We start from the raw sequence: 13,714 nt of genomic DNA, 5'->3' as shown, positions 1-13,714 counted from the left end.
CATACAATTGCATGCCAAGCGCCTTCCCAAAGACACAGAGTATTTGATACCTGAATTAAACCATATTTAATCGCTTGTTTGCAAACGTAGCTGTTTCTATGTGAACCTAAGGACCCCTCTCCTGTAAGAATTCCTTTTTTGTTCTTACTCCCACAGTTGCTTAGAGTAATTTTACTACATGGAACTCATGTAAGCCATTTTTTGGAATCCATTCACTGCTTCCTCTCCTCAAAGTAGTGCCACACTACATGCTACAAGTGCACCTGTACAGTATTTTTCCCCATGTGTAGAAAAAGTAGCTAGGGGGAAGGAGATGTGGAGATTGACAGCCCAATCCTAAGCATGTCTACTCAGAAGTAAGTTCATCTTTAGGGGGAAGCACATTAAAAATATTTTATTTCTCCAATAAAAAAATGGTTTAAAAATAAATAAATAATAAATAAATAAATAAAGATTAACAAGTTGTGAGTTCCTGCACCTTTTTTTTTCACAAAAAAAAGTACTGCCTACTAGTAACCCATAATGAACTTTTCCTCCAGAAATTTGTCCAATCCCCTCTTAAAGGTATCCAGGCAAGATGCCATCACTACTTTCTGTGGCATTTATTTATACGTAGTATAGCTGAAGGGACCCAATGGGTTGTATACTGCACCCTATGGAGGCCTCATCAAGGAAAGGGAACATATGTTCCCTTACCTCAGGACTGCATCAGCTCTGGAAAGTTGGTTAGGATAGAGCCCTAAAATCTCTAAATAATTTTAGAAGTACAGCTTCTCAGGCTGGAAATTCAACTTCAATGATCTATTTTAACAGTTATTTTTGAACAACTGCTTCTGTTTATTCCTCTTTTCCAACATTTCTTTTAAACACCTTATTAGTTTATGACAACCTTTAAAAGATTTCAGAAATTATATAAATTCATATTAAAAGAAGCTACTACAGTGGTTATTTAGACATAGAGTTTCTCAAAGCGAAAGACTGGCAGAAAGGAAGACAAACCAGATTCCATCAATTCCTCTTACATTATTTAAAAGGTTCCATTTCTGACAAAGCTTCAGCACATTTCTACCTTCTAGACCGGGGTCTCCAAACTTTTTGGCCAGAGGGTTGCATGAAATATCTGGCGCAGTGCTGAGGGCTGGGAAAAAATTTAAATATAAAATTTAAATAAATTGGATATGCAACTTAGATGAATGAATAAATGAATGAGTGGGCTCATTCACTCAGCCTCTCCGGCCCTCAGAACACCCTCCAGATGCAATCAGAGCACAGCTCTGGTGAAGTTCAGTCAAGTGGGCCAGAGGCTATCAGGGGACAAGAGGCTGGCCACGGGCTGGATAGAGGCTCACTGCGGGCCACATCTGGCCACTGGGCCAGGGTTTGGAGACCCCTGTCCTAGACTGAGTCAGTAAAACAGTTTGATATTACATACATATTTCATTACACCTCAGCACTTATTTATTTTCTTGTATTCCAAATGATTGTATTGCAAGGTGGGTCTGGCCAGAGATAGTCATGTCCCGTTTAGTTCAAATAATTATTTACAAATGCTTTAGTGTTAGGGCTATGTTAATACAACCATGGAAACACTGCCAACATCTTGGTCAGCATAATAAATAGTGGTCTCAGGAACAGTAACCATAAACACTTGGCATCGTCATTTATTTTGAGCATTACATATCTGCAGAGCCATAATCTCTGCCATACTGAACCAAGCATGTATATTGCTGGGTCAGAAATATAGACTGTGTTTTCCTAACACTAAGCATCAAACTCACAGAACAATTATGAACTCAGACACACGGTGTCTGAGAACGCATATGCTTCTGGAGCTGAACAAGGAAAAAAGTTAAAAGGCTTTTAGTTCAAGCCAAGTCTTATTCAACATTCCTCAAAGTCCAATAGAATTGCTTCAATCAAAATAGGAAACTCACTTAGTGGCCAAATTCAAACATTTGGCAAAACCAGTGTTAAGGATGTTTAAGTATGGTTAAGTGCAGTGGTTCCCAAATTGCACACTGAATTTGGGAACCAAGTGCAGTGGTTCCCTCAGGTGCTGAAGTGAATTCACAGGGGTACTAAAGATGTCTTCAGCAGCCTTCCCAGCTCTCCCGGGCACCACCATTTTCCCAACACTCCCAGGCACTGCCATTTTGGATCGCACAAGATTTCATGCAATCCAAGATGTGGTGCCCAGGAGAGCTGGGAAGAATAGGCTGACCAAAACAAGGGCGCCATGAACATGGTAAATTTGGGAACCGCTGGTTTAGTGTGATGTTTCAACTAACTAATTACAGCCATTGCCCTGACACTGTACCTAATTGGGAGTGCTGAGGAGACAGATAATTAAAGCAGAAAGGAACACTTCTGAACCAAGGTTTTCTTGGATGGCTAGAAGTTCCAGACAGTACAAAGCCCATAGTGTGAACTGTACTTGGAACATGAAAGGAACATAAACAGAGTACAGCACACAAAGATGTTGCCATGGTAAAAAAAAGCAGAATAAGCAGAGGGAAAACATTTAAGGTTGGTGTGCCAGTCAATTGATCCACCAAATATTGTCAACAACCATCTATAATTTAGTATTCACTGTTGATTAATATTCCATGATGCAAAGAACACTACTAAATAGGTTACAGCTTACCCTTTAAATTTATTTGATGATGAAATTAGTTAGCAAAGGCAGGACTGTGGGCTGCTTGCTTCCTAACCCTAACAGCAATGAGGGCCAAACCGAGCAGCACATCAAAGCTTCTAATATAGGTTGCCTTCTTCAGCTGCAGCCATTCTCCAAACAGGAACAGAAGCGGTTGTCAATGACAGCTGTCACAACTTTAATTGCATTTTTTAAAATTTCTGAACAGTAGGCTTATCCAGGCTAAAAGTAGGCATTCCAGGCTAAAAGCTAAAGAGCAAAACTGTTCAGTGAACAGCCCTGCCTCCTCCCATCAAAAGCTCACCACCCACTTGTTCTGCCACCTCCCCCCAGCCAGTGGCATAGCTTATCTGTACCTGGGGTCAAAGAAAATTTTGTATCCCCACTACAACAAAATCATATTTAATTAGTGAAGCAAATGAATAAAATATGTGCCCCTTATTTGTTAGAGGGATTGTGCTAGGGTGGAGAGGGACAGTTATTCTCCCCCTGCTAAATATAAGAGGAGCACCACTTGAAAGTGCCTCTTTACCCAGTTAACAGGGGTAACTGTATTACGGAAATGAGAGCTGACACATATTAACATAACAAACACCTTATTGGTTCCATGCTATGTCATAACATCTCATTGGCTCTCAGAACAATCAGTCTCATAGGTCAGTTTTGAGTTAAGCAAATTCACTTTTTGTTCGATAAAGCATTGTGTTTTCATTTTCTGGTTTATTGGCTATAACCTTGGATAGAATACAGATATTCCAGTGAGGTTTATTTCATTGCATTCTGCATTAAATTACCTTTCCAATGATATATAACATGATATTATTCGTACATACCTATTTTTTTACAATTTTGGCCACTAGTGTCAAGCTCAGCTTGTTGCCCTCCTAAAGCTTGTTGCCCAATGCAACTGCTACCCCCTGCAACCCCTTAGCTACACCATTGCACTTAGCATAACTAAGCAAGTTATATAAAATTTGGTGCTATAGAAACCACGTTCATTAAAAACAGAACAGAGGCTCAAAAATGCACCCTGAAGTATTCTAACTCCACCATAAAAACAGTCAGAACACTTTGATTCACTAGCATGATAGCATGTTTGTTTTCACTCTGAGATCCTGGAAAGTGACCAGTGAATCCATGGTATAATTACTGCCCCATCAAAAACTTTGACATTTGAGACTTCAAGTAGGTTGAAACACGGCATGTCTAGTGATAGTCAGGATTTGTAGTAAGGTTTCACAGAGCTACTTCCCACAGTCATAATGTTAGCTTGTCCACAATATTAGGTAGTCTAATTTGAACAAAACAATCATATGTATTGGCCCTATGCCTCTATTAAAAGGCTATATTGATGAGATTACTTAGGGCCCAATCCTACGCAACTTTCCAGTGCTAATACAGTCATAATGCAGACCCAAGGTAAAGGAACAAACATTCCCTTACCTTTAGGAGGCCTCCATGACTGTAGGGTGCACTGCACACACTGTTGGCATGGCTGCATCGATGCAGTAAAGTTGGATAGAATTGGACCCTTAAGACTTCTTTAAACACACACACACACACACACACACACACACACACACACACACACACACACACACACACACAGAGAGAGAGAGAGAGAGAGAGAGAGAGAGAGAGAGAGAATCTATTATAGTTTCTCAAACTGTTGGTCAGGACCCACTAGGTAGGTCACAACACAATTTCAGATGGGCCCCCATTCATTTCAATGTATATTTAATTTTTAATATATTAGACTTGATGGTATGGTATGTGACTACATTTGAGGAAATACTATAGATTTGTAACCTTTTAACAGGTTACTATGTATATGCTTTTAACAATGGTAGTCAATTGGGCTTACTCCTGGGTAAGTGTGGATAAAAATGCAACCTTTGGGATGTTTGGGGAATGCTTCCTAAACAGACCAGCAACTGCTTAGGAAGGTTAGGAGGTTTCTTCTTTATTTAAAACAAATTTTAAAACATATACTTGCAAACTTCTAATTTTATTTGATTTCGTCATATGGGTGTGTTGAAAGTTTTCCTTCTTGATGTCACTTCTGGCCATGACATCACTTCCAGGTTAATGACATCACTTCCAGTGGGTTGCAACAGATTGTCATTCTAAAAAGTGGGTCCTGGTGCTAAAACGTTTGAGAAACACTGCATTATCCTATTTAAACAAAATTTTTATCCCACCCTCCAACCCATCAGGGCAACAATTATTTTAATTTAGGCTCTGTTCCACGAGCTCAGAGCAACAGACATTTTTTTCTACATATCACATTCACCTCATCAGAAGTAGGGAATAAGACCAAAGTTACAATCTTAAGTACTTTCACCCATGGAAAAAACCCACTGAACTCAGTTGACCTTACACCTGAGTAAAGATGTTAACCATGCAAATATGAGTTTATACAGGGATCTCATGCCTCCATCAAAAGATAATCCAAGGTTTTGTAAAAATTAAATTACAGCTTTTACTACACTCCTACATGAAATTTGAGCACTTCTCAGCCTGGCAATTTCCCAGAGGGGAGACTGCCTGAGAACTTCATGTACCTCTGATCTCCTTAGAAGGGTAGGTTAAAAAGTAAAATAAGTAAAACAAATAATCTGTACAATTTCCAGAGCAGCTGCTCCACCAAATTGATTCTGAACATACTGTCTCTTTTTCCTGCTCCCCAATTGTTAAAAGAAGTGCAACCAGACACAGCCAAGGTATGAAGTTAATGTAATTAAACAACAATGATAGCATTGTGTGTAAAGATGCTGACAACTGGACATTGAAACTCTAACAAATTACTTTCTGATCTCACATTAAATCCACAACTAGGCAGTGGTAATTTTGCCATATTGCCGTTGCCTCATTGCCATGTGGATTGGGCTGCCCTTGACACATTCTAACAGCTGCAGAGAACAAACAAAAAAGAAGGCCATCTGCTTCATGCCCTACTTGGGAATGAAGGCTAGTTGCCATTTGAAATGGGATGTGAGAGTAGGTACACCTTGGTGAGATCCAGAAAGACAGTTCCAAAAGTCTTAAGATGTTCATGCTGATGCTTCTAGCACTAACTCCTCAGAGACTCCTAACACAACACAGGCTTCATATTAACACTCTTCTGTCTAGAGATAACACTTGTAAGGCACATTCCATGTGCTCTCACATGTACAATTGAAGAAATTTATTATGATCACCATAATACTGCTGGTTATTGGAGCAGAAAGCTTTAGGACTTGTTAAGACTATTTGCTATAAAATGCTCTCTCAAGGTAAAACATTAAATAAATTTAGAAGATCCATTAGAAACAAAATCATTACTCCATCAGAAGAGCACTTACTACCTACAGAGCAGTCATTACTACTTTAGAGAGGACAACGCAGAGAAAAACAGATTCTAAAATCACAATCACTGTTAGCATGTTGCAAAAAGTGCTCTTCCAATAAGTTACTGTGTTATTTATGAAGCTTTTGTCTGTTTTATAAATCTGATGTTATAATGGCTTAGACAGAAGTGAACTTGAAAACTTCTTAATTTAAACATTCTCAACTTTAAGGTTTGTAGAAGCATTTGCAACCATTACATTCAAATTATAATGCCCAATAGAATATAAAGCTTATTGGCATATTTATAAAAATAAAAGTTATAAACTAAAGATGTGTGACTAGGATTTCCTTCTTAAAAAGGAATGAATCATTACAGGAATTAATACAGTTCCCCAATAGTCGAAGATCATGGCTGAGTCGCATATTTGTATCACCCCTTTCTTATTCAGGTTTCCGTTTTCCATGTCCACAAACCATAGTTTGCCATTACATCCAAATTGGCAGGCTACAGTTAGTGTCTTGTCTCCAAACCACAATTTGCAAACCCAGTTTAAACTAGAATTTCAAATTATGCGAGTACAGGAACACTCCTAAGCACCAAATTATAAGAACATAAAAGGAGACCTGCTGGATCAGACTAATCATCCATTTAATCCAGTATCTTGTTGCCCATATGGCCAACCAGATGCCTCTGGGATGTCCAGGAAAGCCCTTACTCACTGTTGCTTCTTAACACGTGACAATTTGATTCCTAGCAAATCATGATTTGGCAGAATGTCTGAATTGACCTTATGAGTTTCATGAGGTCTTAAATGTTTTTGTTAAAAACAGAACTTTAACTTTCTCACATGCCAAACCCCTATCCCACATTTTGAGAAATAAAAGGGTACAGCGGTGCTCCAGAAGAAAAAGAAGGTGGTTTTATGTGCAAATAAGTAGGTGCGAACTCTAAATGCAGCCTTTTGTATGTGTTGGGAGAACAAATTAGTTTCGTTTACCATACAACTGGTAGTCTCTTTAGTCCATACAAAACAGCAGTATGACACCTGGACAGAGATGGTTAACTCAGCTTTTTTCAGATAGCACATATAAGGTAACATTAATATGCACTAGAAATGTATATAGGCACCAGCAAAACATTTGGCTCCACATACATTAACAATTTTAGTAGCTCCACTGGCTCACACATTTCGCAAATAAGCATCAGCTTACTTAATAGTGCAAGATATTAAGCTATTAGAGCCTGGAACTAATTTATCATAACTCTTATACCAAACAATACCTTGCAGTCAAATTAACACATTTGCTATTTTTTCCCCATATTGATTTTTTTTAATCCTCAAGTGATAGTTATGTATTCTTTACTCTGAGAATCCAAAATACTAGTACATTATGAAACTTGTGTGGTCATGCTGGATGTCTGGGAAAAGATCCAAAAGAGGGGTAACAGCAACTCATCAGTGAAATGACCAAATTGATGCATTTTTGTTAACCTAGCATTCACTGAGCATCCCTTTCCCCTAACTAGATTCTTTAATATAGAAAAGAAAATTAAGAATTGAAGCCATGATTTCCAATTTAAAGATTGATCACAAATCATTGTTTTTGAATTCAGACATGGTCAAGTCTTTTTAGTCTTCCTCCACAGTTGCCTCTTCCCTTCCTTCTCACTACTTAGAGAGAGAGAAACAAGCATGAGCCACTGCTCCTGTTCACTGCAGGTACACTCACACATGCCTCCTTTAAACAGGATGAGGCGAAACAGACAACAATGCTATCTCTCGATCAGCTCAGTATCATTGAGACAAGGAATGCACGATGGAGTGCTCAGATCTTAAGGACATAAATAATATATTGTAATAGTTCACTTATTATCAAAACAAACATGTTTACACAGGGGAAGCTGGTGCCTCCAGAAAGTGGGGATGCTCCAAGTCTATTGACCCTGTCAATCCATTCACTAGAGGTATATCAGGAAGAAGAGCTCCCAGAAACTCACCATCTAAAGTTTACAGTTATTGCATATATTTACAAGTCACCTGCCACCAAGCAATTCTATCCAGAAATATCAAACTACTAAAGATCGTATTTCACACAAACATGCTGCAATCTGAAAGCAGGAAATAATCAACTTACATTGCACAGGAAGAGAGCAAAGTCACAAACTACAAGACAATTCACATATCCTATATATCAGTGGTTCTCAAACACTGGTTACAGCACTGGAAACAAGTGGTTTCAGCACTGGGACACACTTTTTAGAATGACAATCTGCTGGGATTCACTGGAAATGATATCATGGCCAGAAGTTACATCATCAAGCAGGAAATTTGTTTTTAACGCTAATGAAAAAAATAGAATACATTTAAAATCATAGTATTTTATGATCTCATCTCAATGGATTTATTTTCAAGACTACTGGCAAATCTGCAATCACTTGAAAATTAATGTCAGTGAAGACCTACTGAGGATGACAGAACAACTTCAAAGTACATATACAGCAGATTTAAATATACAACCCAAACTAAATAAAATCATTTTGCTACCCTTAAGACAAACACCCAATCCAAAGCACTTAGTAGTGTGACTGAAAAAATCAGATTTACTTACAGATAAGTTTTTCATATCCTTGGTTAGAGACTGCATAGTACTGTCAGTTAGCCATAGTATAAGAGAATGTAGTTAAAAACCTAAAATTAGTACCTCCCTTCTCAATGGCAAAATCCTAAATTAAGAAGCTTCACAGAAGTCATAAGTGAGATTTTCTTTTCTGTATTACATTTTCATGCATTATTCTGTACTTTAACAATTTACAGAATTGAGTTATTTAGAAAAAGACACTGTCAAAATTTAGACAAAGCATTTTTCAAACGAACACAGAACTCTTGGCTGAAGCTTGCTATACAGCACACAAATCCAATCACTCTTTTGCATTTTGTCTTTAATGGCACATAACCTCTTTCATTAGCCTATTTAAATTGATTCTTTCCTGCTTAATGAGATAGTGACACAAGGGTGAGTATATTTTAATACTCAACTACCATTCACAACAACTCAGTTGTTATGCATATAATTCTAATATGCATATAATTCTAATATGCAATAATTCTAATCTTTTATTATATCAGTAAACACCTTTGCAAAAATCTAGGAATGTCATGTAGCTGAAAAGCTATGAAGATTAAATGAGTACAGGGTCAAGACAGTATTAAGATGTTGCCACTCGGTACCAACAAAAAGTATATTTAGCATGCATATTTAGGACTGCAGCCTTGGGAATGACTTTTGTAATTATTTTTAAGTAGTAAAATGCAGACAGAAGTCTGTTTTCGGTTATTCCTGTTCTGGGAGTATGAAGTGGACATGTGATTACATCACCACACTTGCATATCCAGCTTAACTTACCACTGTAAAAGAGAAAGTGGGTTGATCACTGGTTGTGTAGAAAGTAGCCATACAGCGAAGAGTCCAGAATTAAGCTTGGGGTGAAGCAATCAGGCAACTATTTTGCCAAACATCTGGAGGTGAAGCTCCTCAAGTGGCATTCACCCCAGCTAATCTCAAAAAAAAACAAAACACTCATAAATACATTGCAGTCAAACTGACAGGTGGCCTACTTAGTTCAATCTTACTTTACGATAGCAAATTCATTAGCTTTTGTGTGCCAATTAAATTAATTCCAAGATAATGCAGTTGAGAATTTAAAATATACTGCAATTCAATCACATTTCCATATATTTTTTAACAAATGCCATGACCAGAAGTCTAAAGAATCACATACAACGGGCTCAAAGAGATTTTTTCAACATATTTTTTCTTGATATACCAATCATTATGCTCAACCATAAATTCCCTTTGGGACACTTACAGAATAGAATCATAGACTACTAGAGTTGGAAGAGATCTTGGAGGCCATTCAGACAAAATGCTCGCTCAACACAGGCAACTATAGTATCTCTGAGAGATCTTCCTTTTTTTAAAGATCGGAACAACATTTGTTGATATCTAGTCTTCACACACCTCACCTACTCTCAATAAGTTTTCAAAGACTGCAGACAGCTATTTGCCCATGCAGCTAGTGGTTAACACAACTGAGAAGGGGGGAGAATATTTCCATAGAAAATAATACAAACGAAGTCTCTTTGGATATGAAGAACTAGACATTGGGTTATTTGGATTACGGTCCAAAAGTAAGAATGAAAGTAAAGGTCGTGCCACACTTTATGCATGTGCCCACACAGAACACTTTAGGATCTTAATCTTAAAAAGGGACACAAACACTCCCAACATATCCCACATCCTACTGATTTCATAGACATTCCATCAATTAATGGAAGTGTTGAGGATATTAATTTATAACCAGCATTTCTCAAACTTTCAGGGAGCTTTACTCCCTCAGTAAGTTCTTGCAGGGGAGAGGCTAGGGCAGCAACACAATCCCCAGGATCGCTCACTAAGGGGGGGTGAGAGGGGGTGCTTTCCACTTCAAACGCTGTAGGGCTGCAGCAGGGTACAGGAAGTGCTGGGAGCCTGGCACAGCCCTCTGCAGCGCTCCCCGACTCTTGGAATCTGCAATGAAAGCGGGTGCAAAGCACTTCCGTTTAGCTTTTATTATAGATTCCAAGAGTCGGGGAGCCCTGCAGAGGGCTGCGCAGGGCTCCCCGCACCTCCTGTAGCCTGCTGCAGCCCTAAGTAAGTGCAATGCACCCACCTCGCCCCCCTTAGCACCTCCCTCCCCTTCCCCCACCTCTTAAAGGGACGAGGGAAGCGTTACACGAACTGGTGGCTTGTGACCCACCAGTTTGAGAACCACTGATTTATACTAAAGTCATCTTTCTAATAAAAGCACCTAACAATCAAAATAATAAAACCAAAACTCATACAATGAATGAAAAACAAAATTACCAAAATGATCACAGAACAGAGAGAAAAAGAAACTCAACAATTTAAAATAAAAGCAACAAACAAAAAAATAATTCCTGGGGAATCTCAGTCTAAGACATCTACTTACTGGAAAACAGTCAAGCGAATATACTAGTCTGCTACCAAGGATGAAGCTATAAATAACTCAATGAAGCGGCAGTGTCACTTCCAATTCCAATTCCCAACTGATCATAGCCCAGGACACGGGAATTTTGAAGAATGGATTTATCACTGCATATTGCCAGAAGCCCACTATGTCAATGTAGTTTCACAGCATTTGTGAGGCCTTGATTGAACCAGCATTCGATTCACTATCATGTATGACAATTTAATTTGCAAAACCGGGCTCACTCGTGGACAGAGACATTGAAGAACCAACTGCGAATCTCGCCAGAATGTTACATCTGTCTTCATTCTTAAGTCAAAGCACTGAATGTAAACAGAGTGGCAGAACGATCAAGCACATTGATGGTAATTTCACTGAACATAATTCCAAATAACTTATTTTTGACATGCCAGTTGATAGAAATTCTAAACGCATCTGCAGAGTATCTAATTCCAAAACTTTTCCAATATCCCTGCAATGCTGTCATACCATGTTCTAAAATGTCACACTCGAGCAACAGCTTGTACAGCTCATCAGAAACACTTCTGCTCTGAATCAAGCTCAATTACTACTATGGGTTAACTGGGCCACAAGACATTTAAATACAGGTGCACACCCCTTACTGACCTTCCAGCCAGCAACAGGTAACATATGCAATGGCCGCCGCTGATCAGGAGGTTGCACCCCCCATCCTCCAAAGCTCTGCTCCCCTCACCTCTGGAGGCTTTTCTGAACCTTCCAGAGATAGCACACATCTGCACACTGCCTCTGAAGGCTCAAAATGCCCCAAGTGCCTGAGAGCCATGATTTCCAGTTTCCCAGAGGAAACTGGAAGTTGCATCTCTCACGCGATTCCAGCATTCTGAGCCTCACAGAGGCAGCACGCAGACACACACTGCCTCTGAGAGGCTCAGAAAACCCTCCAAAGGTGAGGGAAATGGAGCTTCCCCTCGCCTTCAGAAGCTTTGCACAGCGTCAAGCCCCGCTTGACGACAGGGATGCTGGTCCGCATCCCTGTCATTAAGTGGCGCACAACTGTAACTTAACCCTTCCACAAGACTAGGTAGCGAAGGTGAAGTGCAAATTCTTGGTTCTATCCACTTTAACAGCAAAATACAAGCTGGCAATCAGAGCCAGGATGCTAACTATTAAATTAGTCAGGAACTATTAAATTAGCATCAGAAAGACAATGGTTTAAGTTCCTAATTAAATGTCAGTTGGCTACAATTATAACTTGAATAAATATGCCTAAATTATTAATACGCAATTTAATTATCTCTGCAAGTAGAAGCACGTAGCAGACTGTTTACAATGCAAGTACTTTATTGCACACAACAGTAAGCTCTGACTTCTAAAATGCGTACTTTAAGCACAGGAAGGGCAGTGTTACTCAGGGAGAAAGTTCCTTAAGTTTTTTTTCTTGCATGATAAGTAAATATGCACATACACTTAATATTCAGTCACACAGCCCACTTTTAGTGCAAGCAGTGTTTCTGGTGGCCTCCACAGGGTTCAGTTCTAGAAGTGCACACTGAGGTTGCAAGTGCCAAACATGGATGAGCTTTTAGCATGCCACCACAAAGGCCCAGTCACGTTGGCTGCCCAGATATGCTAAAAGTCAACCATTTTCCTAGCATGAACCAGCAACATTCACATCAGCCTCCTTAGCTGTCATGGCTGGAACTCAAAAGAGGTTGATTTTTTATTTTTTTGCAACAGCCTGTGTGGAACAGATCATGTGATCAAAACCCGTATTAAGTAATGTAATTCTTTCAACATATGAAAGTAATTTCATTAATCTATTATTTCTTACCTCATAAGACCAGACACACTGAGTTCCACCAAACCGTCGAACACATCGGCCCACTTCCACATCCTCATGAGTGGTGTACATTTCTTGAAGACATTCACCTATGTGTGGCACCATTCTCCTGAGAACTTCACGACTGAAGATCATCCCAGGCCCTCCCATGCAGAAGTTCTCTCCTGGCTCAAGACCCAATTTTCCAAGTTCTTCAATGTTTCCCAGTCCAGTCTGCCCCAAATAGAGAGGTTTACTGCTGTTCAGTGACCTCAGGAAATTCTCCAATTTTTCCCCTATAAGAAAAAAAGGGAAATTTATGTCAAAACATCTGTTTTAAGACATTTTATTTTACCACATCACAACTGTGCTTCAAGCTATAACTCTACAATCACTTTCCCTAACATAGCAAATACCTTTCTTCTGCTTCAACAAATAGAAAAACATATACTATAAAAGCAAAGGGAAATAAGGATGTTAATAGTCAAGTTTTGAAACATTTTCTATGTTCAACTATTACAGGGGCTAGAACTACCTATAAAATAAGTGTATTAATTAATTAATTAATTAGTTAGTTAGTTAATTAATACACTTATTTTATAGGTAGTTCTAGCCCCTGTAATAGTTGAACATAGAAAATGTTTCAAAACTTGACTATTAACATCCTTATGAAGAACTCTGGGCAGTGGCTGGGAACCAAATAGTCCTTACCACCAGTGGAAGGCACTCACTAGGGAAAACACATTCCATTTTCCAGCAATTCTCATGTCCTGGCTGAAGCATCCCATGTTGCATCACCTGCCATTATGGACCTTCAGCAACAGTTTTGCAGCAGATACAAGGGTGAATCAGGAAAGCCCCACTATATAAATCAACACTAATCACGGCTCTCTGGATA

General features: G+C 39.0%; 1 protein-coding gene across 1 annotated transcript in view; it reads right to left on the bottom strand.

Annotated features, from left to right (window-relative positions):
• Positions 1-13,714, bottom strand: part of CHSY3 (chondroitin sulfate synthase 3) — a 143,695-nt gene that overhangs the window by 124,056 nt on the left and 5,925 nt on the right. The window contains exon 2 of the mRNA XM_066612567.1: positions 12,829-13,112. Coding sequence (XP_066468664.1) covers positions 12,829-13,112 — 284 coding nt within the window. The remainder of the gene's footprint in view (positions 1-12,828; positions 13,113-13,714) is intronic.

Source organism: Tiliqua scincoides, chromosome 2, assembly GCF_035046505.1.
Source record: "Tiliqua scincoides isolate rTilSci1 chromosome 2, rTilSci1.hap2, whole genome shotgun sequence".
NCBI lineage: Eukaryota > Metazoa > Chordata > Lepidosauria > Squamata > Scincidae > Tiliqua > Tiliqua scincoides.
This window is presented reverse-complemented; position numbering and strand designations above follow the sequence as displayed.